Source organism: Ceratotherium simum, chromosome 15 (assembly GCF_057802395.1).
Source record: "Ceratotherium simum simum isolate JZ-2026a chromosome 15, ASM5780239v1, whole genome shotgun sequence".
Classification (NCBI taxonomy): domain Eukaryota; kingdom Metazoa; phylum Chordata; class Mammalia; order Perissodactyla; family Rhinocerotidae; genus Ceratotherium; species Ceratotherium simum.
This window is the reverse complement of record NC_141914.1, coordinates 24,153,151-24,178,940: the sequence shown is the minus strand read 5'-3', so window position 1 is coordinate 24,178,940 and position 25,790 is coordinate 24,153,151. Positions and strand designations below refer to the sequence as shown.

The window sequence follows — 25,790 nt, the reverse complement described above, 5'->3', positions numbered from 1 at the left end:
GCCTGGGATGGGGGATTAGCATCCATGTGTCTCTGACTGTCCAGCTGTGTAAATGGCCTAGAGGAGAATATAGCAGACCATAATTATCGCAATTATAATGAGAGGGGAGAGCACGGATGCAGAAACATAATCCAAATTAAACTGTAAAGAGGAGTTACACCGTCTCCCGAGGCCCTTTCTATGCTAATGCTGTGTGAGTCTATGAGCCTAAACATTCCTGGGAGCCCAACCTGATAATCTGGTGACATGGAGACCAACTGATTTTTGGATTTACAGCTTTCCAGGAAAATGTTTTGGGGCCTTGGAGAGGATTTACTCATTTCCTCGGAGAGACGGGGGAGTGTTGAGGAGCTCAGGAGAGTGCGGAGGATGAAGGTGCAGACACCAGCTCTGGTTGAGGCTCCAGCCCTGGAGAGGATGAGAGCTGAGCCTGAACCATGGTTTGTCTTGCTTAGAGAGTGAGGGGCAGAGCCCTGGGCCAAGTGAGAGGGGTGCAGTTCGATCCTGACAAGCTCCTCGTCAGCCCTCCTCTACAGAGGCCTCCTAAGGGTTTGTCTTAGGACACTTTCCCGAGAAGCAGGGCCTGAGCTGGGGTTCTTGTGCAGGCTGGGAGTGCCTACGTGGAGCCCCTGATGGGGCCTGAGGGAAGCAGGACAGAGCAGAGCGGAGGACAAAACCAGGCGAAGATGCGCTGTCGGGGGAGGCTTGCCTGGTCCCGGGGGAAGCTCGGGAGGATGAATTGCACCATGGAAGTTGTTGCACCCGAGACAGGAGGATGGGCTTTATACCCCTGCATGAGTCAGTGATTGCCCCTCGCCATGGAGCAGGGGTGAGGGGTTTAGTCTCCCAGGCATATCTGGGGAGGAGATGCCCTAGGCTAAAGACCAGCCTCTTGAGAAGGTTGCTGGGGGATGGGGGATGTGGGCACATCGGCCCAGGAATGGGGATCAGGGTGGGGCACCCCCAGCACCTCCACAGAGCTGTACCTCCCCAACGTTGGTCCTCTCCTATGAAATGCCACCTTAATTAAACTTGAGAAGTTCCTGACATACTTCTGAAGATGGTAGAGAGGCATTTGTAAGGTGGTTGGGAAGAGGAAACTCAAGTTCTTCTCCATCCTAAGGGCTACAAGATTACACTCAAAAGTGAATAATGGCTGGGATAATTCTTCCAAGACCAATCACATTTCAAGGCTTATTTTAATAAACATTCTTACAATGTACTTTCATGTTGATTTGATGCTCACAAGGGTGCTATGAAACAGTTTTTATTATTTTTATTCCCATTATACAAACTGGTGCTCAGAATGGTTAAGTGTTTTACTTAAGATGACTTAGCTAGTCAAAGTGGTTCATGTCTAATAGGAAAATTTCAGGTGGTACTATAGACATCTGGGGACTATTCTTTGTAGGAGAGCTCTTTTCTGAGCAACTCTTTATATCATCAACCTCTTAGCACCCCTCCAAAGCATCAACCTCAACTGAAAGAATTTATCAACTGTCTTCAGTGTTCAAGACACTGGTAGTTTCTGGTGGCTTAAGAAGAATTGAGGCATCTGCCTAAGGGTTTTCAGTCTAACCAGGGAGCCAGATTTGTAGCAAACGGGGAGGTTTGATCAATGCCAGATTAGAGGGTAGGTGGGCATCATAGGAACTGGGGCAGGGGACTTCTGAAGGGGAGAGATGTTCCAGGCTGGCCTTCAGAGAAGGATGGGTCTTGAATCAGCTAGATTCAAGCTGGCTGTTAGAGAGTCCCATCCTGGCAGCTGGTTGTCACTGGGACATCTGTGCCAAGCAGTGGCACATCCATCCATTCATGTATTCATTCACACAACAGGTGTCAGCTGAGCTCTCACTACATGGCAGGCTGTGTGCTTGGCGCTGGGGAGGCAGTAATGAGAGGGCTGTGCTTGGAGCTCACCATCTAATGCAGCCGCGGCCCACACTGCTGTCAACTTTCCAGTCCCTAATCCCACGTCCTGGGCACTCCAGGCCAGGAAAAGCTCTGAGCAGAGTGTCTGCTCTTGACTTTACTCAACTCTAGTGAAACAAGTGGTCAGTTTGTTGTCTCTCTGGAGAGAAGAGGTTTTAGATGGGAGAGTGTATCACTTAGGAATACTTTTGGCTGCAAGTAACAAAATACCACCTACAATAACTTTAGACATAAGGACTTTTTTAATCACTTAGCAAGAGGTTTGGAGGTGGCAGCAGGTGCTGGTCTCTGCTCACTGGCTCAACAGCGTCAGGATATTCTGTTGTCTTCTTGGCCTGTCTCTCATAGTGTCAGAACGGCTCCAATAGCTTAAAACATCACATTCCTCTTCAGGGCAGGAAGGTGGCGGGAGGGAAGGGGTTGGTGCCAGCTGAGTGTGTTCTCTTTTAAGAAAAGTAGCACTTTCCCAGAATCCGTAGCCCAACTTCTGCTTATTTCTCATTGGCCAGAACTATGTGCATGGCAACCCCTAACTGCATGAGAGGTTGGGAGAGCATCTCACCTGGGGCTAGGAATATTGCCACTCTGTGCAACATGGGGTTTGTTATCTAGGACGATGCGGGAATGAATATCAGGGAGGCAACCAACAGTGTTGCCACAAGGAGAGCTATGGACTTCCTTGTGCAATCCTAGGCGCTGAGCTTCTGCCCTCAGCTCCTGCCCAAGGAACTTCTGGACTAACCTGAGTCCCTCTTGCTGAAACATAAGCCTGCTTATTCCCAGCCTGTCCTCTTCCCCTTCAGCACATGGGGACCATCACTGCCCCTCTCCTCCCCTGCCCTGCTCCAGCCAGGACCTCCCAGCCCATTGCCCATGTCTGCCCTCCTGCTTTCTGCTTCCATCTCACCCATCATGGAGCCCCTGTGGGAAAGGAAAATGGGAGGGAAGATGAAAGAGGAGGGAAGGTGTTAATTAAACGCCAGATGTTTAACTCGTTAATTAATGGCTCTGTCACACGGAGTGGCATCAGCCTTCTCTGTCTCCTTCGCCCTCACCCTCCTCCACCCTCACCCTCCTCCCCTCTCTGGAGGGCCTGAATCTAAAGCTGAAGCACCCACCATTGGTTCAGTGGGCCTGAGACCAGCAGAGGGAAGATGGACAAAGTGGGCCAGGGAGACCCTGAGGAGGTGGTTCCCTGTCCTGGAGGGAATGGGGACATACTGGCATATTGGCATTGGGAGCGGAGAGAAGGGACAGTGGGAGAGAGGCTGAAGCCCTGAGGTCACAAACAGACTTGTTTTGTTTGGCGCACATAGGGATTTAAAAAATGCAAGTAATTGCCAGCATTTAAAAATAAGGGAATTTCACATAAATCCAGATGTATAGACTTTCTTTAAAAATGGACAGATCTGGGTCTACGTCCTGAGAGGTCAACAGTCAGCTGGAGAAGAGGAGAGCTGAGTCGCAGCTGTCCTGTCCAGTTGGGGTATGTGTCCTCCCACCCTCCCCTGCCCCCTCCTATGCACTCAGCTCATGTGTCACCCAACAGCCCTGAGGACTTCTGGGTTTGGGTCCACTGAAGAGGTACAAGTGCTAGGACTCAACTGTGGGTTGATGTGGGAGTTAGGGAGAGGGGAGTCTGGGAATGCTGAAATGTGGGCCAGTGGGGGGTATTGTAGTTCCATTGACAGAAATGGGGGATGTGGGAGGAGCAGGTTAAGGGAGAAAGATGACAGATTCCCTCGGGGCAGGCTGCAGTAGAGATGTCTGGGTGACACTGAGGTGTAGATGGCCATGTTGTCTGGAGTCTGGAAGAGAGGAGCTGGAGATCTGGGGAGCTGATGGAGCTGGGGTGGAAGTGGAAACCCTGGGGAGGAGAGAGTGAAGCTGAGACCACCTCGGGAGCAGTCAGAGTGAGAGAAGAGGGCATTGAGAATAGAACCTTGGAGAGCCATGTATTTGCGAGGAAGAACTAGAAATGAAAGTTAGGGCCAACTGAGGAGTTGGAAGGATCCTGGACAGTGTAATGACAGAGAGCTGGGTATGGTGTCCAAGATTTTTAGGGCACCTTCCTCCATATTATCTGCTTTGAAGCTCAGGGAGTATTTCCAGCAGGCTCTGTGGCCAAGGGAGCGAAATGGGGCCAAAGCCCCTTCTGGGGCTCTGCCTTCGCTGCCTCCCCAAAGAGATGTGAAATCAACCATTGACATCATGGCAGTTTTACCCTTTTCAGGCCATTTAGCGGAGTCTCTTCTCTAATAACTTTAGAACGAGAAGCTTTGTCCCTAATTGAAGGTTTCAGCGTCCTCCTAGAATGACCCACTCGGTGAGCAGCCACCCTGGCGCTGGGTACATGTGGGAGGGATGCGGCTTCTGTTACCAACACAGACACACAAGTCCTTGCCGCCCTGAAAAACTCTCTGCCCTGAGGAGAGGCAGAAGGAACAGGGCTTTGAAGTCAGCCCTGGGGCCAGCCCCCACCTGTTGCTTTCGGTTCCCTCACCGCTCCATGCCTGGTTTGCGCATGCGTGAAATGAGGGCTGGTGCCGTGAGGATTACATGGATGGCTGTCACCCGGCCCAGGCTGGAGTCTGAGCCCGGAACCCCCACGTGGTTCCTTCCCGCTCCCTCTGACACCACCAGCACAGAAGGCGGCAGATGTTACTGGTCTCACTTCATTTTAATAGATTTACAAGCATCCCTTGATGTGTTACTGAAAAATTGGGTGTAAATCCTATTTTAAGAACACAGTGGAACTCATTACTTGAAGAACGCTTCAGAAAATCGTTTTGGGAAGTGAGTGATAACCTCCTTTGGTAAAACTTTTGTGCCGATGTGCATGAATTTCCTTGTCTGAAGTGCAGTTCTCTTGTCAGGCCTTCCCCTCCAGCTCCCCTTTGCATTTTGTGACCTTCTTTCCCACGGGACGTGCATCCCTTCCCTGTGCATGTTGTCTCCCCATGTCTGGCCCTCTCTCCCCAGCCCCTCAGGCTCTCTCATCATGCTCCCTGACTGTCCCCTCAGCAGTGGCCTCTTTTTCCTCCCCAAGACTGTGTGACTGTGACTTGCTAGCAACCATTTACCAGCTTCTGCTCTTCATCAGAAATTCAGGCACAGATGAGTCTCTGCATGCCAGAAATTTTTGCCACGTGTGAGTGGCTGAGTGGGAATACATATAGTGGGTGTGGGAGGAAGAGTAATGGCCCACCAAAGACATCCATGTCCTTATCTCTGGACCTGTGAATATGTTACCTTATGCAGCAAAAGGGACTTTGCAGTTATGATTCAGTTAAGGCCCTTGAGATGGGGAGATCGGCCTGGACTAGCCGGGTGGGCCCATTGTAATCACAAGGGTCCTTAAAAGCGGAGAACCTTTCCCAGCTGTGATTGAGGGAGATGAAACTATGGAGAATGGTTAGACAGAGGCAGTCTTGCTGGCTCTGAAGATGGAATGTAGACGGCCTCTAGAAGCTGGAAAAAGCAAGGAAATGGATTCTCCCCTAGAGCCTCCAGAAGGAACGCAGCCCTGCCGTCACCTCGATTTTAGCCGCTGAGAGCCGTGTTGGATTTCTAACTTACAGAACTGTAAGAGAAGAAATGTGTGTTGGTGGAAGCCACTAGGTCTGTGGTAATTGATTACAGCAGCAACAGGAAATGAATACGGTGGCAACCACACGGTCCATTGGGGAGTCTGGCCTCATGCCTAACCTGGTCTCTTTTGCCTAGTTCACCTTGTAGCCAAGGACTCACCCCAGATTATCCCCCTTCAGTGAGTGGTTTCAGCTAGTCCTGGGGCCTGCCTCTCTTGGATGCCCTGTGGCTTCACTCCATCTCCTCTTGCCCACACCTCGTACCTGGGCCGCCTGATGCCCCAGCCAGGCAGCCAAGGGGTGGACGGACAGTAGGGGGCTGGCTTCACTTGGTGGTCAGGGGTAAGCATGCCCGAGGAGGGTGGGGGGAGTGAAGGGCTGGCAGTGGGCGCCACACTGTGGGGAGAGCAGGAGAAGACCCCATCATATGGGAGGTCAGCAGCACACCTCCTGGGACCTCCTGGTCTTCCTCATTCCAATGGATTTTAGAAGCTCTTTTTTTTTTAAATTATGGTAACATGCACATAACATAAAATTTACCATCTTAACCATTTTTAAGTGTACAGCTCAGTATTGAGTATATTCACATTGTTGTGTAATGATCACCACCATCCATCTCCAGAACCCTTTTCCTCTTGCAAACTGAAACTTTGTACCCATTAAATAACAACTCTCCACTCTCCCCTTCTCCAGCCCCTGGCAACCACCATTCTACTTTCTGTCTCTATGAATTTGACTACTCTAGGTTCCTCATATAAGTGGAATCGTACAATGTTTGTCCTTTTGTGTCTGGCTTATCTTACTCAGCATAATGTCATCAAGGTTCACCCATGCTGTAGCATGTGTCAGAATTTCTTTTTAAGGCTAAGTAATTACATTGTATGGATATACTACATTCTGTTTACCATTCATCTGTTGATGGATACTTGGGTTGCTTCCCACTTTTGGCTACTGGGAATAACACTGCTATGAACATGGGTGTACAAATATCTTTTCGATTCCCTGCTTTCAATTCTTTTGGGTTTATACCCAGAAGTGGAATGGCTGGATCGTATGGTAATTCTATGGATAATTTTTTGAGGAACCACGGTACTGTTTTACATAGCAGCTGTAGCATTTTATTCCCACCAACACATTTTAACCATTTTTAAGTGTACAGGTCAGTGTCATTAAGTACACTTGCACTGTTATGCAACCATCAGCACCATCCATCTCTTGAATTACAGGAGAACTAGCTCTCTAGGTGTTGAGGAACGATGCTCAGGAGAGTGAGTGGAAATGGGCCCTCCGCACAAAGGCTTCTGTCAAGCAAGTAAATCTGTCATTGAAACCCCAAGGAAGCCCAGGCCTTTAGCTGCGTTTGTTGTCTGTTTTTGAGCTGTAGGCATGTTTTCAAATGCAGTTTTCATTTTATACAGCAACTGAATATCTGATAGCAAAATGTTTCCATGGAGAGAGCTTGCCCACGGGGAGGAGAAAAGGAGGCTGCTCTAATGAATAGATAAGCTTGATTTGTGTTTGGCAACATCCTTAGCATTTAATTCCAGCAATTAAAGTAGGCCAGTCTCCTTTGTTTTCTTTTTCCTTGCAAAAGCAATAAAATATTACAGAATGTTTGGAAAACAGAGAAAATCTCTACTTATCTTCATACCACCTCAGTGCAACCACCATCACCATGACCATTCATAATAATCTGTGCAAGGCATGGACCAAACTATTCGCCTTATTTCATTTAAGCTGCACTACAACTAGGAGGCAGGGTTCTGGTCCTAACCCATGGCGTCTCCTTCTAACACCGAGTTCTCACCTTTTGTGTTTGGTCTATCTTCCTCCACATGCGTGTCATCTCCTACAAGGCTGCCCTCACGAAGTTCACATTTGCTTGTTTTTCCAAGTGATGTAAACAGCCTGTTTCTATTCTTGTTTTCAGTTCTCACCTCACGTTGACATACTCTGTTCATAGGAGCAAGTCCAGACTCCATGATTAAAAGTACAGAATGATTGTGGACCATGCGTTAGAGGTTTCGCCATCTGTAAATGATCGCTGGGGCAGCCTGAGCCTTGATGAGAAGCCCACCAGGCCCGGGCTCTGCTCACAAGGCTATGTCAAATAACACTATTTTCCTGCCTGGGGCACCGAGACAGTGCAAGGGGCAGGGTCTGGAGCCCGACTGCCTGGGTTTGGATCTGGCTTCTACCAGTTTGACCTTGTGCAAGTTCCTTACCTGGTCTGTGCCTCAGTTTTCCCATCCATGAGATGGAGATGATAATAATATCTGCCTCACAGGGTTATTATGTGGATTAAAGGGCATGATATAAAGAACATAGAACACTGCCTGATACATAATAACGTGGTCTTTGTGCTGGTTGTTATTTAGTCTTGGTTCTCCTACCAGCTCCCTGCCCAATCTTGAACTAGATACTCTCTCCCGAGGCTGTTTCCTCATCTGTAAAACAGGGGGTAGAACCAAATGATCTTAAGAGCCCTTCCTGTTAAACTTTCTGTGATCACATTTTTCCTTTTAATTGCAGTTGGGGGATGTGGGTGGGACTGCAGGAACGACTGCCAAACTCTGATGGGACAAATGCAAGACTTGGAGTTTGCTAGGAGTAGACAGAGGAAAGGAGAATCCAACTCAGCCAGGCCAGAGAGCAGAGTGCAAAGGCAGGGAATGAACCTGCCCCTGAGAAAGGGGGTGGGGCTGGGACAAGCATCCCTCACCCTCACCCCCAGGTTCCAGAGTGAAAAGTGCTGGGAGGTCTTTCGGAGCCTCTGCCCCCTCCCCCACCTGGTCCCAACCTTCCCTTTGGGCCCCAGTCACCCAGATGGTCTAAATGGGAAGAAAGGAGGAAAATCCGTATCCAATCTGCTCTATTGAGAGCAATGGGAAGGAATCTGCATCTCAATTTTATCTTTGTGCTGAGCTTGGCTAAGTTTTTCCCCCCAAGTGGTGAGTGATGGGTGGGTGGGAAGATGGCATTTGTGGCCCTGGGCGGGAGTGGGGGAGTGTGGGTGCCCCCCACACCTTCCCCTCCTCACCAAACCGCAGACAGAATACATTCTTTCCTGCTCTTGGTTTTCCCCTATTTCCTCTTCTTTTCTTTTCCTTCTCTTTTCTCCCCCTTTCCCAGGCAGGCAGCCAAGTAGAGACTTCAAATGAAGGCAAGGAGGGAGGGGGCCCGGGAAGGAGGACCGGCCGAGCCTCCTTCCCCAAAGGTCCTCAAGGGCTCAGGGACCGAGCTTGAGTTGGGGACAAAAGGAAGCAGCTCATTCTCTCCCACCTGCCCCGGGCCCTGGCTGTCCAGCCTGGGCTGGGAGACGCTGCCAGGCGGCTGTCAGTGCGCTGGGCTGGGAATCTGGCCTCTGCCCTGTCCATCAGCAACCTCTGGAATTTCTTTCTCCAGAGCCGCTCAGGACCTGGAAAAACTGGCTCCTACAGCCCAAACTCACAAGAGACTGATTTGCAGCAGGAAGTCAGTTTAATAATTTATAGCCAGAAAGCACTCTCCCTGGTCAGGAAGCCAACTCAGGAAACCAAATTAAACTCCAAAGGCTGCTTGGAGAGTGCACGGAGCCGGGGCTGTGGAAGGTGCCAGGAGGGCTGGGGCCAGTCCTCCTCGGGGGAGGATGGTGTATGTGGTGGTCCAGAGAATGGGCTTCTGCAACGGTCTTGGGTGCAAATCCCAGCTCTGTTAACTGGTGCTGGGACCTCGGGCATGTTCCTCAGCCTCTCTCCCTCTGTTTTCTCCTATCAACTGAGAATGGTGATCATGGGGGCATCTCTTAGCTTTTTGACCAAATTGCCATGAGGTCTTGCAGGGGAAGAGTGTAGCATGGAGCCTGGCACAGTCTCAATATACAGCAGCTGTGTTTACTCAAACACTCATCTTTTAGGGTCATAGGTTGTCCTTTCCTTCTTGATGACACCTTTTTATCAATCAAAAGAAAAGAGGGCCCTGGCTGCTCTGGAGAGAAGGCCCTTGCAGCAGTAATTTGAGTGGTTTCTACTGCTGCCTGGTTCAGCTCTCCTACCTGGTGCTCCGGTCCCTCACTGCTTCTATCCAAGGCTACCTGCTGCAGTTGGGCTGGTGTGTCCTCCATGGGGTGCAAGTGGGGGCTGAGATCCAGCCATGCTCCGGGTGTGGGGCGGGGTTCTCTTGAGAAGAGGCACCTGATTCCAGTTCTCAGAGTTGCCCTGCAGACAGGTGGCCTGCTCTCACCCATCCCTCCCACTGCCTGCTGCCACCTGACCTCCCTCAGCACAGATCTGACCACGTCCTTCCGCTGCCCCTAACCATCAGCAAATTCTCCTTTTCAGCAGAAGAAAACCTGCTGAAGCTTTAGGTTTGCGCTCAAGTCTCCCATGATTTGGCCTCGGTCTTCCTTTCCAGACTCATCTCCCTCTCCATCTCCCTCTGCCCGTTTCTCCAGCCTCGCTGGACCATTGAAGATGGTCCAGGGCCGAGTCTTTGCCTGGGCCATTTGTTGTTCCATCAGTCTGGAATGCTCGTCACCCCTGATGGCTGGGGAAGCCCCACCTTCTTTCCTTCAAGACCCTATTTGATTTCTACGTTCTACATGCAGTATCTTAGACCTCCATCCCACAGGTGTTCCTCTCGCTTCCCTTCCCAGGGCATCTTGTCCCCGTCTTCAGACCCCCACATGAGCTGCTTCCTGCTCGTCTTCTACTCATGCTCAAGCTCCTTGGGAGGACTGTAAACTATAGGAGGGCTGGGACCCCCTTATTCATCCTCATGCTGAATGGAACAAGGAATGATCTGATGGTCCTCGGTGTGGCAACGCAGCTTCTCCCACCGTAGGGCAATCTGGGCGGTGGGCTCTCTGGCAAGCAGGGGAGGGCACACGGAGCCTGCTGGGAGGCCAGCTTGGGCTCTGTGGGGGATTCGGCTCACACACGCTCTCTACTCCTGTCTTCTTCACCCTGCACCCCAGAGAGAAGAGCAAAGGTCCCTCTAGAACTGGGCCTTCCAACAGCCCTGGCCTGGCCCTCTGCCCTTGTCCCCGTCACTCTCACTCGGCGATTTCATCCCCTCCCACGGCTTCAGCTAATCCTCCTCCCACTGTCTGTGCTGGGAAAACGAGCCCTGGAGAAGTCCCAGAGAAGGCGACGCGTCCTCGAGGGGGTGCCTGCGTGGGTGTGCGTTCTCTCTCACATACGTGTACAGGCATTCACACACCCCCAGGCACCGTTAGAGTGACCCCGTATCGAGGACCCACAGGGAACTGGGGCAGCAGTGGGAGAGAAGACAGGAGAAGCTCTGGCTGATGATTTGGGAAAATGCTTTCCTTGTCACTAAGGGTTTCCCAAAATAGCAGGAGTCAGCTGGAGCTGCGCCTCCCTTCTCCCGCTCCTGGAGCACCCTGCCACAGCGCTGGTGACAAGCGGCCCGGAGACAGGGTGAAGTACAGGCTATCTGTGCCCCTTTCCCATCCAGACCCCAGGCCCCAGGCCACCGTCTCTGCCTTGTGATTTATTGTTCCTTGGGAAACGTCTCCTCTCTATCAGACTGTAAGCTAGCTCCTTGAAGGCAGAGATATACTTTCGTCGCATGGGCACCTCCCCCTCCCGCACTTCCCCTATCTATACCAGGCTGGCACATGGCAGGTATGCAGCAAATGCTCAGTGAAGTTCTGTATAAATGAGTGAATGGATCAACCTGAGACAGACTCCCAGGTAACTAGGGGACTGTTTTATGTATATGATGTGTGTATACAAATGGATTTCCCAAAGGGCCTACTCTGTGCCAGGCTTAGTTCTGGGAGCTTTACAAGCAGTCTTGCTAAGGCAGGGAACTATTAGCCTCATTTTACAGGCAGTGAACTAAGATCTGCACTCAAGTCTGGCCGCCTCCTAAGCTCAGGACTGGCCACAGTGTTCTCCACTCCTCAGGGAGGTTGGATGGCCTCTTGCTGTGCTCTGCCAGTGGAGAAATTCTGAGGTTATTTTAATGCCAGAGCAGATAAACATATTAGAAATAGAAATTCCTGTTTGTCTTAGGAGTATTTAGTTGTAAGCATGAGAAACCAAACTCTATGGGGTAGGAATGATGCTTGGCTGACGAGAACTGAGACCTGACAAACAAGGGCTTAAATAAACTAGGAGTGAATACTCCCTAATAATAATAATACTAGCCAACCCTTATCCAACGCCTACTTTGTGGCAGGTTCTAAGCCTGATAGACAAAATAACTCATTTAATCTTTGCAACAACTCTATGAGGCATGCGTAATTATTTTCCTCATTTTACAGACAAGGAAACATAGGCATGGAAGTGTGATGGTCAAGCCTGGAAAAGTCTGGAGGTCGGCAGAGCTGATTCTGTCCTCAGCATCCAGATCCCACCTATCTTTCTGCACCACAATTCTTATCACGTGGCGAAAGGTCACTTAAAGCTGTGGAGGCTAGTGGGGCACCATCCGTCCCACCTGCTGGCCAGGTGGGAGGAAGGAAAGCCCTCTTAGTGCCCTGCGGAGACGCCTTCAGGAAGAAGGAAGGCATGAACGTACACTGAGGAGGCAACACTGTGGAGGGGACTCCTGGTCTGACACAACTCTGACTGGCTGAAGCAAAAATGAGAAATTTTATACAAGGATCTGGGATGGTGTGGCTCCTGGAAGTAGAATGTGGTCAGACTTGAGAAAGGACGAGAACTGGGAACAGGAAGGGTCAGCATCCCAGCCAGTCTCTGTTCTGTCTCCTGTCGCCAGTCTCTGTCTTCAGATTGTCTCTGCTTCTCTCCTCAACCCACATGGCAGGGGGAGGATGGCCACCCCACAGGGCCACATTAATGTTCCAGGGTCCTCTGCAAAGACTGACTTGACCCTGGGTGGGGGGTGGTGGTGGTGATTATGCAGCTAAATTGCCATGGAGAACATCTGATTGGTCTGTTTTGATCACAGGACTATCCTTGGTGCAAGCAGCTGTGGTGGGGTGGGGATAGGTACATACAAGGCCGCTGGGGGCCTACCCCTTTGGCCTGTGGTTGGAGGGGAGATAATTTCCAAAGATGGGGAATTCCTGGGAGTTGGGAAGTCACCCCCTCCTAAGTAACCAGAACTCTGCTCAAAAACTCAGACCCTGTGACACTCTCAGTGATGTGGCGTTGACCATTCTTGGCCTTTCTTCAGTATGGCACCCCTGTTCTGCTGACATTTGTAAAGCTCTGTCCTGACCGTCAGCACCCCACACTCCAGCCGCACTGCTTGCTGCCCGGCTCCTTCTGTCCCTCCTTTCTACCCTTCTTAGGGCCTACTGGCTCCCTTGCCAAGGGCAGAGGAGGTCCTTGAAATAGGCCTGTGCAAGAGCCCCCATGGGCTTCGGGCAGTCAGTACCTTGGCCGGCCTTGCACTCCCAAGGACTGGACCGCTCATCTGAATGAAGGCTTCTCCTGTCCTCTCCCTTGTCAGTGCTCGTCTCCATCTCTGGGTGACTCTGGTCTGCGTGCAGTGCAGTGTGCGTGTCTACCTGCTGCTCTGGCTTTCTCTTCCTCTCTCTCTCCCCCCTCACCTGGAGGGAAGGTAGCTGGGTAGAGGAGATCCCTGACCCAGGTCCTGCCCTCAGCCCTTCCCTGCCCCCATTCATGTGCTATGTTCCCGTCCCTTCTCCTCAAACAGCAGACGTGCTGTGTGGGGCCCAGGTGGAAGAAGTGATATTAATCTAGTAATTATTGATTCAGGAGGGACTTGGAGGACATATTTACATAAAAACCATAATGAAAGTGGAACTTCTGCTGCAGAACTTAGATTCTGTAAGGCCAGGGGCCTGGGGGAGGGGAAGGGGTCCAGGATGTGCTCTCAATTCAGGCCCCAGGATCTCAGGATGTGGCCACACAGAGGGGCGGGCCTGGGGCCTCGGGGTGGTAGTCAGACCTGGGGTGGGGAGGCAGGAGGCCTGGGAAGGGAGCATGGGGGCAGGGGGAGGGCTGGGAATATGAGAGGAGGGCAGGTGTCATAAATCCTTAGATGCCCTGAGCGGCTGATGGAGGAAAAGCCCCAGCTAAGGTCTAAAAAGATGATATTTGCATATGTGTTGAAAATCACCAATTGGATGTTATAACAGTCAGGGTCCGCCAGGAAACAGATGGCACACTCGAATTGGGAAATGTGAGGGCAGTTTAATAAAGGAACTATTTACAAAGGTGTGGGAAGGGGTTTGGGAACCATATGGGATAGCTCACTGTGTGGTACCCAGGGGCTGGTAAGTAGGGGGGGCGGTACATCCCTAAGCTTGAGGGGAAGTGGGGAGGGAGGATTGCTGAAGCCTAGAGGCGGAGAAGCCAAGACGGGAGCTCACTCTGCTGCCTCCTGCCTCCCTCCTCCCATCTCTGCCAGTGTCCCCCATTGACCAAACAGAGGGAAGGCCCGGAAGCGGTCCAGGCACTGAGCAGGGAGAAGGAGAGAGAGTGGAGGGACACACAAGGCATCCAGCACAAGTGTCAAAGGGCAAAAGAAATCCCCCACTCCCTCCCCCCTTCCTCCAGGGCACCAGAGGAGCTCTCCCTAGTTGATGCTCACTGTCTGCCGGGACCTCCTCTAGGCCTTTGAAAGGTAGTAACTCCTTTAATCTTCACAACTACTGAGGGAGTATTGTTATTCTCATTCCCAATTTGGGGAAACTGAGGCTAGGAGAGGTTGTTTTTTCCCAGAGTCGCACAGCTGGTAAGGAGAGGAGCTGGGATTTGAACTCAGGTTGACTGGTTCACCCTCTGATTCCCACCCCCCCACCTCTGCGCCCTGTTTGAGAGGCCAGGAATCAGTGTCAGGGAAAGGAGATGGTAGGCACCAAAGAGAGGACAGCACTGCCAAGCCCCAGGCAGCAGGAAGGACCCAGCTTGGGACTGAGAAATAACTGTACGTGAAAAATCACTCCAGGGCATGAGTTTGGGCCCAGCCTTCCTCCAAGAGGGTCTCTAAGAAGGATGACCAGACTATTCTGGGGAGCAGCAGAGAATTTGAGCTGAGGATGAGGGGACCAAAATGGCACTCTAGGGCCTAATGCCGTGCAGGGTGCAGGATGAGGGAGCAGGGGGCTCTGCTGGGTGCACAGACTTTGTGGTCACTGGGGAATTTCCTTGAAGCCTTGCAGTAATGCAAGGATAGGCGTTAGCCCGTTTCCCACACATGTGAGGAAATTGAGGTGGGAAGAAAATCATCCCACGTAATTTCCCAGACCTGGAGTAAGGTAGTGCAGTAGGAAGAAAAGAGAGCAAGGCTTAGGAGCAGCGGGTCTCAGAGCAGGAAGGAACCCCAGGCGCCTTTAGTCCTTGGGGAGGCTCATCAAAATCGCCTTTGGGATCACTCACCTGCCGGCCACAGGACCCCACTCCCGGAGGAAATGATCCTGATTTGCTCCCACCGCTGGCAGGAATTCCCAGTCTAGCTCAACCTTTCATGTCACAAATGAGGAAAGTGACACCAAGGAGGTCACTCCGTGGGTTAGGGACCTGTGAGGGATGTGGGCTCACCAGGGCGTGGTGACACGTTGGATGGGCCGGGGAGGGGGAGAGGTGGGAGCTGATTCAGAGCCTCCCAGTCAGGCCTCCACAGGAACTGTTGGGATGCCAGAAGTTTTAGTGAACCGAAACTAGTTTTTAGAATTTTTATTGGATAGGTATTATTAAACATATTTGATATTCAAAAATGAAATAATATAAAAAGGTATATATTGAGAAGCCCCGATCACCATTTTGCTACTTATAGATAACCTTTTTTTTAAAATTAGTTTTGGTTTATTTTTCCAGTGTATGTTAATGCTAATACAAGCAAATATAAATATATATCCCTATTTCTACCCTCTTTTTTTTTTTTTTTTTTTGGTGAGGAAGGTTAGCCCTGAGCTAACATCCAGTGCCAATCTTCCTCTTTTTTGCTGAGGAAGATTGGCCCTGAGCTAACATCCTTGCCCATCTTCTTCTATTTTGTATGTGGGATGCCTGCCACAGCATGGCCTGACAAGTGGTGTGTAGGTCAGCACCCAGGATCGAAACCCACGAACCCCAGGCCGCCAAAGCAGAGCACACGAACTTAACCACTAAGCCACCAGGCCAGCCCCACTACCCTCTTTTTTACACAAAAGGTAGCATGCTATTACACACTTCTGCACTTTGTTTTTTTACTTAGTATACCCGGGATTTCTCTGTATCAAAATCTAGAGAAAATCCCCATTCTTTTCTAGAGCTGCATAGTATTCCATTACAAAGATATATCATAGCTTATTTAAGCAGTCTGCCGTTGCTAGATATCTGGCTGTTTCCTGTCTTCTGTCATGTCAAAGAATGCTACAATGAATAATCTTGTGCATCAGTCACTTTGCACGTGTACAGGTGCCTCAGTTGTCTAGTTTTGTTTCCCAACTCTCTGTGGTGAAGGACCAGGCTTTACTTCTCAATTTACAATCTGTCGCAGATGAATACTAATGTAAAATGCAATAAAAGTGAATTACCAGAGAAGTGAGTTGAAGAAAAAAAACTATGCAAGATACACGCCCAAATATTTTATTAGATCCAACAGACATAAAAATTACTCCGTCAAATGACTATAAAAGTTTTTTAAACACTTACTCTCAAATTTCTGCATTTATCTTACCACAGAGTCATCACAGTTTGTGGATTGACACTGGTCCATGGACCACACTTTGAGTAGCACTGGTCTAGACTCTCAGAAATTAAGTCAAAGGGTAAATGCCTCTGTCGTTTTGCCAGATAGTGCCCGATTCCTCTCCATGGGGCTGGATCATGTTGCACACCCACCAGCAGTGTATAAGAGTGCCCCTTTCCCACAGCCTCACCAAGAGTGTGTCATCTCACTTGGATTTTGCTAAACTGATAGGTGAAGAGTAGTATCTCAAAGTTTTAATTTGCGTTGCTCTTATTATGATTGAGAATAAATGTCATTCATATTTTTAAGCCCTCTTTGCATTTATGTTTTTTGCCCATTTTTCTACTGGAGTATTGGTCTTTTTCTTCTTGAGTCCCCAGAGTTCTTTATATATTAGGAATGTTAGTCCCTTGTCTATGTTATGAATTGCAAATATTTTTTCGAGTTTGCCATTTGCCTTTTGATTTTGCTTGATGTTGGTTTTTTGGGGGAGAGGGGGCATGCAGAAGTTTGTGATTTTTATATAGTTAAATGTGTCAGTCTTTAATAGTTTCTGGATTTTGAGTTGTGGTTCTCCACGGTTATAAAAAATTCTGTGCACATTTTCTTCGAGTATTCTTATGGTTTTATTCTTAACATTTAAATCTTTTATCTAGTTGGAATTTTTCCTAGTATAAGGTGTGAGTTATAGATCCAAATTTATCTTTTTACAAATAGCTACCCACTTGTCCTAGCTCCATTTATTAAAATCCCTAAGCTACCACCTTTATCATTAAAACTAATTCTAAGCCATTTGGAATCATAATAGAAAAAGCTCTATAATTTGTCAGTTTTGTCCAGAATACCATTACAAGAGAAATTAGCTTTCAGGGTATGATCTATAACTTTGCATTGCCAGAGCAGAGTAAGCTCTAAGTAACATAAATAAAATATAAATTTATTTAAAAGAACAACCAAACAAACAACACCCACAGGGCTGCTGACCACCACGAGGAAATTGGGAGGAGGGGACATTGCCAAGGGAGCACTTGGTGACACTGAGTGTTTGCATTGCAGGGCCTCCCCAGCCTGCGTCCGGGAGCTAGGACTGCAGAGGGGCCCACCATGGTGTTTCCGGGACCCCTGGCTGTGACCCTGTTGCTGCCCAGCCTCACACTGCTGGTGTTCCACCTCTCCAGCTCCCAGGATGTCACCAGCGACCCCGGCAGTGAGCAGCAGCTGTGCACCTTGAGGGAACACCCCATCGTGGCCTTTGCAGGTGAGAGCCACTTCCCACTCTGTCCTTTATCGCAAGGACTGTGTCCTGAAGGTGGGGCCTGAGCAGGGTCTCTCTGCCTGTTGGAAGTCCCAGGATGCTCATTTCCTGTAGGCTACGGAGACTCTGACTCTGGGGAGTGGTGTAAGAAGGATGGGCAGCCATGGGCTGGAGAGGTCTGATTTCGTCTCTGGACAATTTATTCAGACCCTTCCTCCATGTTTACCTGGGGGACGAGGGTCTTTCTCGGGGATTCCTTTGCTAGAGAATGAGGTTGTGGATGCCCTGTGTGGGGTGGCCAAGGGTTGGTTGGTCCTCTCAGCTCTACCTCTTCTGGAAGCGTGAGCTCTGTTTCTTGGCCTCCCTGGGGGGAAGAGTGCAGATGACTCACTCATTAGGAAGTGTCTGGAGATCTCTGGAAAGCTTCCCTCTGCTCTGAGACGCCTGCAGGGATGCCCGTCTTTGGGGTCTTGGGAACCCCCGTCTGTCAAGGGAGGTCGTGAGAGTGTCCTACAGAAGTGTTTCCCAAACTGAGACTTGTGACTCACTGGACATATTCTACGGGGTCCATAAGTTCTCAATAAGGGTTTCTAAAATTAGTATATACAATTGACGATAATCTAAAAACAAAACACGAATACTGGAGCATCACAGATGTTCTCCCATGACCTGTGGTGTTATAATCCCATGGACATTTCAGCATCAGTTACCTACATCCCTCACACTGGGGTGTAGTCTCAGGGGTCCCCAGGTTCTCAAGTCTGATAAACACTTATTGTCTTATCAATTTCCTATTTCCTAGTTCTTCCTCACCATAACCCCGGCAGGGAGGCAGGGCAAGGACTGTCACCTCCTTTACAAATGGGAGGGCTGAGGTGTAGAAGGTTGGAGATACTTGTCGGAGTCAGGCCTCAGTGTCGGCGTCCTGACTCCCGTCAGGCGCTCTTTCCACTCCCGCGGAGAGGCAGGTGCTCCACCCTGAGGTGCCCTGGCCAGAGGATGCACAGCCTCTCCTCTGGGACTCCGCACAGCCAGTCGAGAGGGGCAAGATGGAAACCAGAGCGGAAAAATAAATCCAGGAGTCCGAGGCTGGCATGGGATTTGGGGGGTGGGGGGGCGGTATGGATAGGAGTTGGGGCGGAAGCTAGGGGCGATTTAGAAGTGCGGGATTCCCAGCAGTGGACCGGCTCCTGTCTCCTGGAGGAGGGTTTCCAGCTGTCTTCTCGGGCTGTCTTGTTTGAGCTGGGATCCAAGGCTTTGAAGGCTTAAGTGGATTAAAGTAAATTAGCAATGTCCTTAAGCCTACAAAACGCGTGCACACCCTCAGACTTCTGATGGCTCCCGGAGCGCTGGTGGCTGTCACTAAAGGGAAGGATCAAGTAGGGGACAGAGGAGCTGGATTCTGGAGGCTGTGCTCCTCACCTTGGGGGCCCCTGTGGCAGCTCCTAATGAACCATTTCCTCTCAGGGGCTTTGCTGGGGGTTCTATTGGCCTGGCTGATTCTGGGGGCAGGGATGATGGAGGGAGAGCGGCCAGGCTGCTCTGTACCAGAGCAAATTGGGCAGGGCGGGGCAGGTGGGTGGAGAGGTGGAAGACGTGTTCCTTGAGTGCCTGGCTTCCTTGACCCCATTTTTAATGTTCAGGTGTGAATTACTTGAATGAAACTGACCTCCCACCCACCCTCTTGCAGAATGAAGGAATGAGGCTCAGACTGGCACAGGTGGTGGACGTAGAGGGACGAAGGAGTTCCCTTAGCCCTGGGCAAGCGGAGCTGGTCTGTTATCCTGGACCGACAGCCCTGGGGAGTGGCATCGTCTCTGCTTTGCCTCTCCAGCCCTCCTGGCCTCCCCTCAGCTCACCCGCTTCCTCCTTCTGACAGCTTTGGGTTTTCCTGTGCGTTCACCCAACTTTTATTGGGTCCTGCTTGATGCGAGGCTCAGAGCGGGACACTGTGGGGCCTCAGAGGGAACCAGTTCCTTTGAGTACTCAAGTATCTCTTGTTCCTTAAACGTTGCTCCCATTGGTCCCCCAGCACAGTTGGTCCTGTGCCAGGACTGGTCCTCAGGTGTCTCTACACCCTTTAGCACTGCTGAGCGCACACTAGGGCTCAGTTCATGCTGGGTGATGCTGTGTCCAGAGAAGTCGCCATAATCCAGCTCAGCACCAACCCCCAGCCCCCGGGGTCCCCTCAGATGTTACAGTTTTTTTCTGACTGAGCAGCCGGCTTCGAACCCTATAGCTGTGAGTTTCTCTCTCCCCTGACACCTGAGTGATCTGTGAATAACCCCTAAATGCCCCCGAGGAGCTGCCAGATGCAGAATCTGACAGATGGTCTTCTGTTTGGTAAGGTGACATTTTCTCCTATGGGTTTCTTTAAAGGGGGCCCACCTGTGTTTCTCTTTGGCCCGCAAGTTATTCCTGTTGCTACAGCACTACCTTTCTAGGCGCCAGAGAGAGGCCAGTATGGAGTTAACCCTGGCAGTGGTTAATCCACAAAGTGAGTAATCGAATTGACTATAATTAAAATCACAGGCGCGTCATGGAGAATGTCATTTTTCTCTTAAAGTCGCCGTCCGAAGCCTTCGCTGCACACGGAGATCGGAACGTGCTCGGTGTTTTAAAGACAGCCTTCCCTCTGGTCCTCTTTGCCTGTTTAATAAGAGGAGGCGGGCGCCCTTCCCAAGCCGGCTCCCCCAGGATCACTGTGCTGCGCCCGCCCGCCTCTCTTTCCCCCCGGCCCTTGTCAGTCACTTCAGGGCTGGGGGAGAGGGACAGAAACTGGAAGGGGCCACCGCCCTCCACTCCCCCCCACTTCCCATTGTCACCCCGGCTCCTGCCCTGCTTCCTCTTCCTCTCCCCTCTCCCCAAGAAAGGGCCTGACTGAAGACTGAGCCCAGAAGCCCCCAGATGGAGTTTCTCCTGGTTTGCCGCAGACCAGGCATGCCGCCTCTCCGCCTGTTCAGCTGCCTGCATCTGGAATACTCCTGTCGGAAGGGAACAAGGGAATTAAAGTATGACCTGGTTGCTGCTGTTGGGGAGCACCCAGTCTCATGGGGACAGGCAAACTCCTCACGCTCCCTGTGCCGCACCCCCCACCACAGAAAATAGACTTGAGCACATTCAGAGTGACAAAAACCTACAATGTGAATGGAACAGAAAGGGTAGAGAGAATGTGGAACAAAAAGATCAGGGTGGAGAGGTAATAATCCAGGAAGGCTTCCTGGAGGAGGAAGACCCTTGGCTTAGTCTCTAAGGTAGTATCGTGTCCTACCAGGATTTTTGAGAGTGGCGCTGAGGTCAGCTAAAAACCCAGCCTACCCAACTCCAGATCCACTTCTTATGCCGATCCACTCCAATGCCCAAATGCCATTACAACTTCCTGATAATCCTTTCCAACCTATAGTCACCTGCTGAGGGCAGAAGCTGACCCAAGGTGTTTGCTTCATTTTGCTGCAGAATTTCTTTCTTCTTCTTTTTAATCATGCATATCACAGTTTTCTGAAAAACATCCAACTCGCAAAACCTCCAGTTCTCCAGGGAGCGATTAAGTGTTTGCATGTCGTGCAGAAAAGAAGGGCTGCTTTTACTCTGTAGTGGAGAGATAATGAGCAATGATTTGTTTCCCTTGGATTACACACACACACCCACACACATGCACACACACACACACACTCTCCTCCGGGCCTTCTATGAGCCAGTCGCTAATGCACTATGGGGAGAAAGCACAGCCCCACATCCTTACCGCCGTTGGCATGAAAGGTCCTATGCCCCACCACTCTCTCGTCACTGGTCAGTTCCCTCCCATCCATGAGGCAGAGCCTGAGGGAGAGCTATTAGGGGCTGTGGACCAAGATGGGAGCAGTGGGTCTCTAGGGGGAGGGAAAGTCATCTGGGCACTGTTCCCCAGGTATCCCCTCCCCAGACCACTACCCATCCATCCAGAGGGCTGCGAGATCTGTCTGCCCTCCCAATCCCCATGAAAGGCTTTGGCCTTGTCCGGGAAGATCCTTCCTTGGGGACAGGGATGGACACTGACCACCCACCCTCTGTTTCTCCCACCTCCATGGAGCCTTGTCTGAAAACTTGATTCTTGTAGAGATGGGAGTTGAGGATTATTCATACATTCATTCAAATACTTCCAGGTGCTGAGCAGAGCCTAGAGATCCAAAAACCAAGATCTTACTTGTCCCCCAGGGCAAACCACTGGGCTAGACGCCCAGCAAGATGGGGGCTTTGATGGTAGTGAAGTAGAAGTCTGTAGGAGCCCCTCAGCCTGGCTTGGGGGAGTCAGAGAAGGCTTCTTGGAGGAGGCAGCGTGGGGATGGAGGTGACCAGGAACTATTCCATCGAGAGAGAACAGAAGTGCAAAGGTTTGCGGGCTCTTGTGGGATAGATCTGACAAAGTGCACAGTGTCCTAGTTTAGTGTGGCTGGGGTGGAGAGTTTGAGGGGGGATGTAAAGGTGAAGCAGCAATCTTCCAGTGGATCACTAAATAATTAATGTGCCAGGCATTCGGCTTGGGAGGACAGTGGGGCCAGAACCCGAAGGACTTCACAGGAGTTGAGACTTTTCCTGGGGGCAACTGGGAGCTATTTAAGGGCTCTAGCTGGAAAGTGACATAACCAGATTTGCATTTTAGGAAGATCACTCTGGTTGCCTTGTGGGAAATGGACTGGAGGAGGAGGAGTGGAAGCCAGGCCAGTTAGGATGCTGTCAGCACCAGTCCAGGAAAGGGATGATGGTAGCTTGGATGGGGGTTGGGGTGCAGAGGGCAAGAGGGGTGGACTTCAGAAACAATGTGGAGGTAGAACAGACGGGATTTGCCACTATGTTTGATGTGGCTGGTCTGGGGGAGTCAAGGATGATTACGGGTTTCCCTTTGGGCAGCTAGAGGGTGGGTGGGGCCCTTCTCTGAGCTAGGGAACACAGCGGGAACAGTGACAACACCCCCACTGCCGGTCCCGCAGCTGACTGCTCACAGAGGTGGGCAGGTGGCACCCAGGTCTCCATGGCGCCCCCTGCCTCTTCCATACTCGGGTCTGATGCTGGCACATCTGGGAGACTCTGGTCCAATAGTAACGGAGTGGTTGTCTCTTCTTCCACCAGATCTGAAGCCATGGGTCTCTAACTTCACCTTCCCTGGAGCCCGAGATTTCTCCCAGCTCGCTCTGGATCCCTCCAGGAACCAGCTCATCGTGGGAGCCAGGTAATGAGGTGCAGGAGGGTTGGGGCCAGGAGTAGGGGTGCTTTGAATTGGGTGGAGGGAACATTATTGGGGACGAGCCCACCTGGGGCAGACCCTCATCCCGGGCCCCTGTTCCTCTCTGCCAAGCCTTCTCTATGTCTGAATGGCTGTCCCACAGAGGGGGAAGCATTTCAGGGGAGGGGGAGGTGGGAAGTGACCTCTAGGCCTCCAGATCTCAGCAAGCCACACCCCTTAGTGGCTGGCAGTTATTGAGAGCAGGAACACCTAGGCACTAGCCACCTCCTACCCCTGTCCCTGCCATGCTGCCAGGACCTGCCCAGTTGGCGTCCTCTTAGGAGCTCCATGCAGAGAAGTGCCCAGGAGCCCCCTGCTGGCCGGCTGTCCACCTGCACCTGGGACTTACGACACCGGCCTCATGCTTCTTTTACGAAGGACCTCACTTCCATGTTGCCTGGTCTCCGTTAGCCCCACTGTCCTGGTCCAGCACTCACAGGATAATATGCTCTCGGGAGGACTTGTGGAGACTTTATGGGGTGGAGTAGGTGGAGATGATTCTCACAAAATCATAGACCATCAGCTCTGGTGGGAAAGAGAGCTTAGAGATGGTTGACTCCAGTTGTCCCTGGCCCAGCAGCACCAGCAGCGTCTGGGAACTTGTTCGAAATGCAAGTTCTTGGGCTCCACCCCAGACCTTCTGAGAAACACTGGGAGTGGAGCCCTGCGACCTGCATTTTAGCAAGCCCTCCAGGTAAGCAGGATGCACTGCTGGTCTAATCCAACTCCCTCAATTTAAACATGAAGGGGCAGGGGACAGGAGAGGGGAAAGTGACCTTCCCAAAGCCACATAGCAAGATGAAAACAGAGTATGGGGACAAGAACCCAGGTCTCCCAACCCCAGGGCTAGAGTTTTGTCTGCCAGTCCGTGTTATCCCCTCCGACTGCACTGGTGTTGTTCAGCAGCTCTCCACCCCAGAGGTCCTGATTCAGCAGGTCTGGGTGTGGGGGAGGGTGGCCCCTGGGATGGGCACCTCCAGGCTACACTATGTTGCTGACCATTCCTGACCTCTGGGCTGTCCTGAGTGTCCCACCCCCTCATTTGCCATAGGAAAAGGCCAGGGCTCTGGCCTAGGACCAGATGGGCTGTGTTCTTGTCCTGGGTGATCTTGACCCGCGAGCCTCAGTTTCCCCATCTGTAAAGTCTGGGTTGCAGTCTCTGTGCTGCCAACCTGACAGGGCTCTTAGCAAGCTGGGGCTGAACACATGTTCTTTTTCTTTTTCTATTTTGAAATTAATGAATTATTTTGCATTGGTGAGATGTGTTATGGTATAACATTCAGAAGGTACAAAAGAGTATACGGGGCCACCCCCACCACCAAGCAGGACCCCTCCCTGGAGGCATGCCCTGCGGTGAGTTTGTGTGTCCTCCCAGAGGGAGTCTGTACATAGGCAAGTATACAAGAGTGTGGACTTTATTTTCCCAGCAAAGAGAATAATTATTTTACTTCTTATTTGGAGATAATCAGAGATTTACATGCAGTTGTCAGAAATAATACAGAGAGATCCTGTCTGTACGCCCTTCACTCAGTCTTCCCCAATGGTAACATCTTGCACGAGGATAGTACGACATTGCAATCAGGAGGCTGACACTGGCAGAGTCCTTCCCCCTTCCTCAGACCCCACCCGTTTCACACATGCACTTGTTAAACTCCTGATGCCTCTCTCTGAAGCCTGTGGGAGCATTTTGAAAGCTGTCGTTCATTCTGCGCCTGCCATGTGTCAGGCACTCTGTTATGTACCAGATTGTAGTAAAGCATTTAAAACACATAGTGAATCAGGCGTGTAATAAACCGTCCAATTTTCACAATCACCCAGGAAGTGGATTTTGTGATTGTCCTCATTGTGTGGACCAAGAAACTGGAGCTCAGAAGGGTTAAGTGAGCTGCCTGAAGTCCCACTGCTCTTTCCATCCCCTCCTTCCCCCACATGGGGCGGGGGAAGCACACCTTTTCCTGGGTCCCCTGAGCCTGGCTCTGCCCTCAGAGAACAGGCGGACAGTCAGCTGTGGGCTTGGTCCCTACACCCTGACAGCAAACGAAGTGGGTCCTCCTCTTTTTTCTTCTCCCCCTTTCTCTCGGTCACTTTCCTTCCTCCTTCTCTTCTGCCTGACATTTTTTTCCCCTTCTTTCCCACCCCCTGGGCCTCTAGAATTCAGGCTGGGGAGATTTTTTATTCAGTTATACCCTGCCTTGTTCCCTAAGGGATTTAGGGCGGGTCAGGCTACAGAGATCCCTCTCTGTTCTCATCTCCCAGAAGAATAGACTGCGATGTTGTGATGAATGGTTTTTGATGGGATAAAAATGAATAAAATGATGCAATGTTTCCCCTAATTTTTTAAAGCTGTGAGCAGATGCCTGTGTTACCTGAGCAGACAGCTGGGGCAGAGCCTAGAACATAAACCGGAGACCGTCTGTCCCTAGGCCAGGAGGGTAGGGGTGGGGAAACCCTACTAGAGCGCTAGGGAGGGGCAAGGCAGGGCAGGGGGCTGGGGAGGGACAGCAGAGGCCTGGAGCCAAGGTCACTGGTGAGGCTGCCCAGCCCTGGGAGCAAAGAAGCTAAGTGAGGCCTGGGCCTGGAGCCAGAGCTGGGGGAGAGAAGTCACCGTCTGAGATGTCTCCTTCAGGCCTGGATTCATCCAGCAGGGCCTCTCCTCTTTCTGGCCCACTCTACAAACTTTCCCTTCATTTCTTTTCTCAGCACAGCTGAGGTAGGTCAGAACTTTCTAAAGCAGTTTTTCCCCAAAACTTCAGGAACCAAAAGAAGAATGGCCAAAAGAAGATGTAAGAAGGAAAGAAAACTCTTAGGGAAAACCAAGACTTTACATCTGCTTGACATTAATAGAGCCTTTTTTTTTTTTTTTTTTTAAAGATTTTATTTATTTAATTTTTTCCCCCCAAAGCCCCAGTAGATAGCCGTATGTCATAGCTGCACATCCTTCCAGTTGCTGCATGCGGGACTCGGCCCCAGGATGGACGGAGAAGTGGTGCCTCTATGCGCACCCGGGATCCGAACCCGGGCCACCAGCACTGCAGTGCGCGCACTTAACCACCAAGCCACAGGGCCGGCCCCTAATAGAGCCTTTTAACGTGCATCACACCATTCCCCTGTCTCCACGGCCCTGTGAAATAAGACA

The 25,790-nt window shown here is 51.0% G+C and overlaps 1 protein-coding gene across 1 annotated transcript in view; it reads left to right on the top strand.

The window, feature by feature from the left end:
* Window positions 1-25,790, top strand: part of SEMA5B (semaphorin 5B) — a 114,233-nt gene that overhangs the window by 56,111 nt on the left and 32,332 nt on the right. The window contains exons 2-3 of the mRNA XM_014783015.2: window positions 17,196-17,397; window positions 22,501-22,600. Coding sequence (XP_014638501.2) covers window positions 17,244-17,397; window positions 22,501-22,600 — 254 coding nt within the window. The 5' untranslated portion in view covers window positions 17,196-17,243. The remainder of the gene's footprint in view (window positions 1-17,195; window positions 17,398-22,500; window positions 22,601-25,790) is intronic.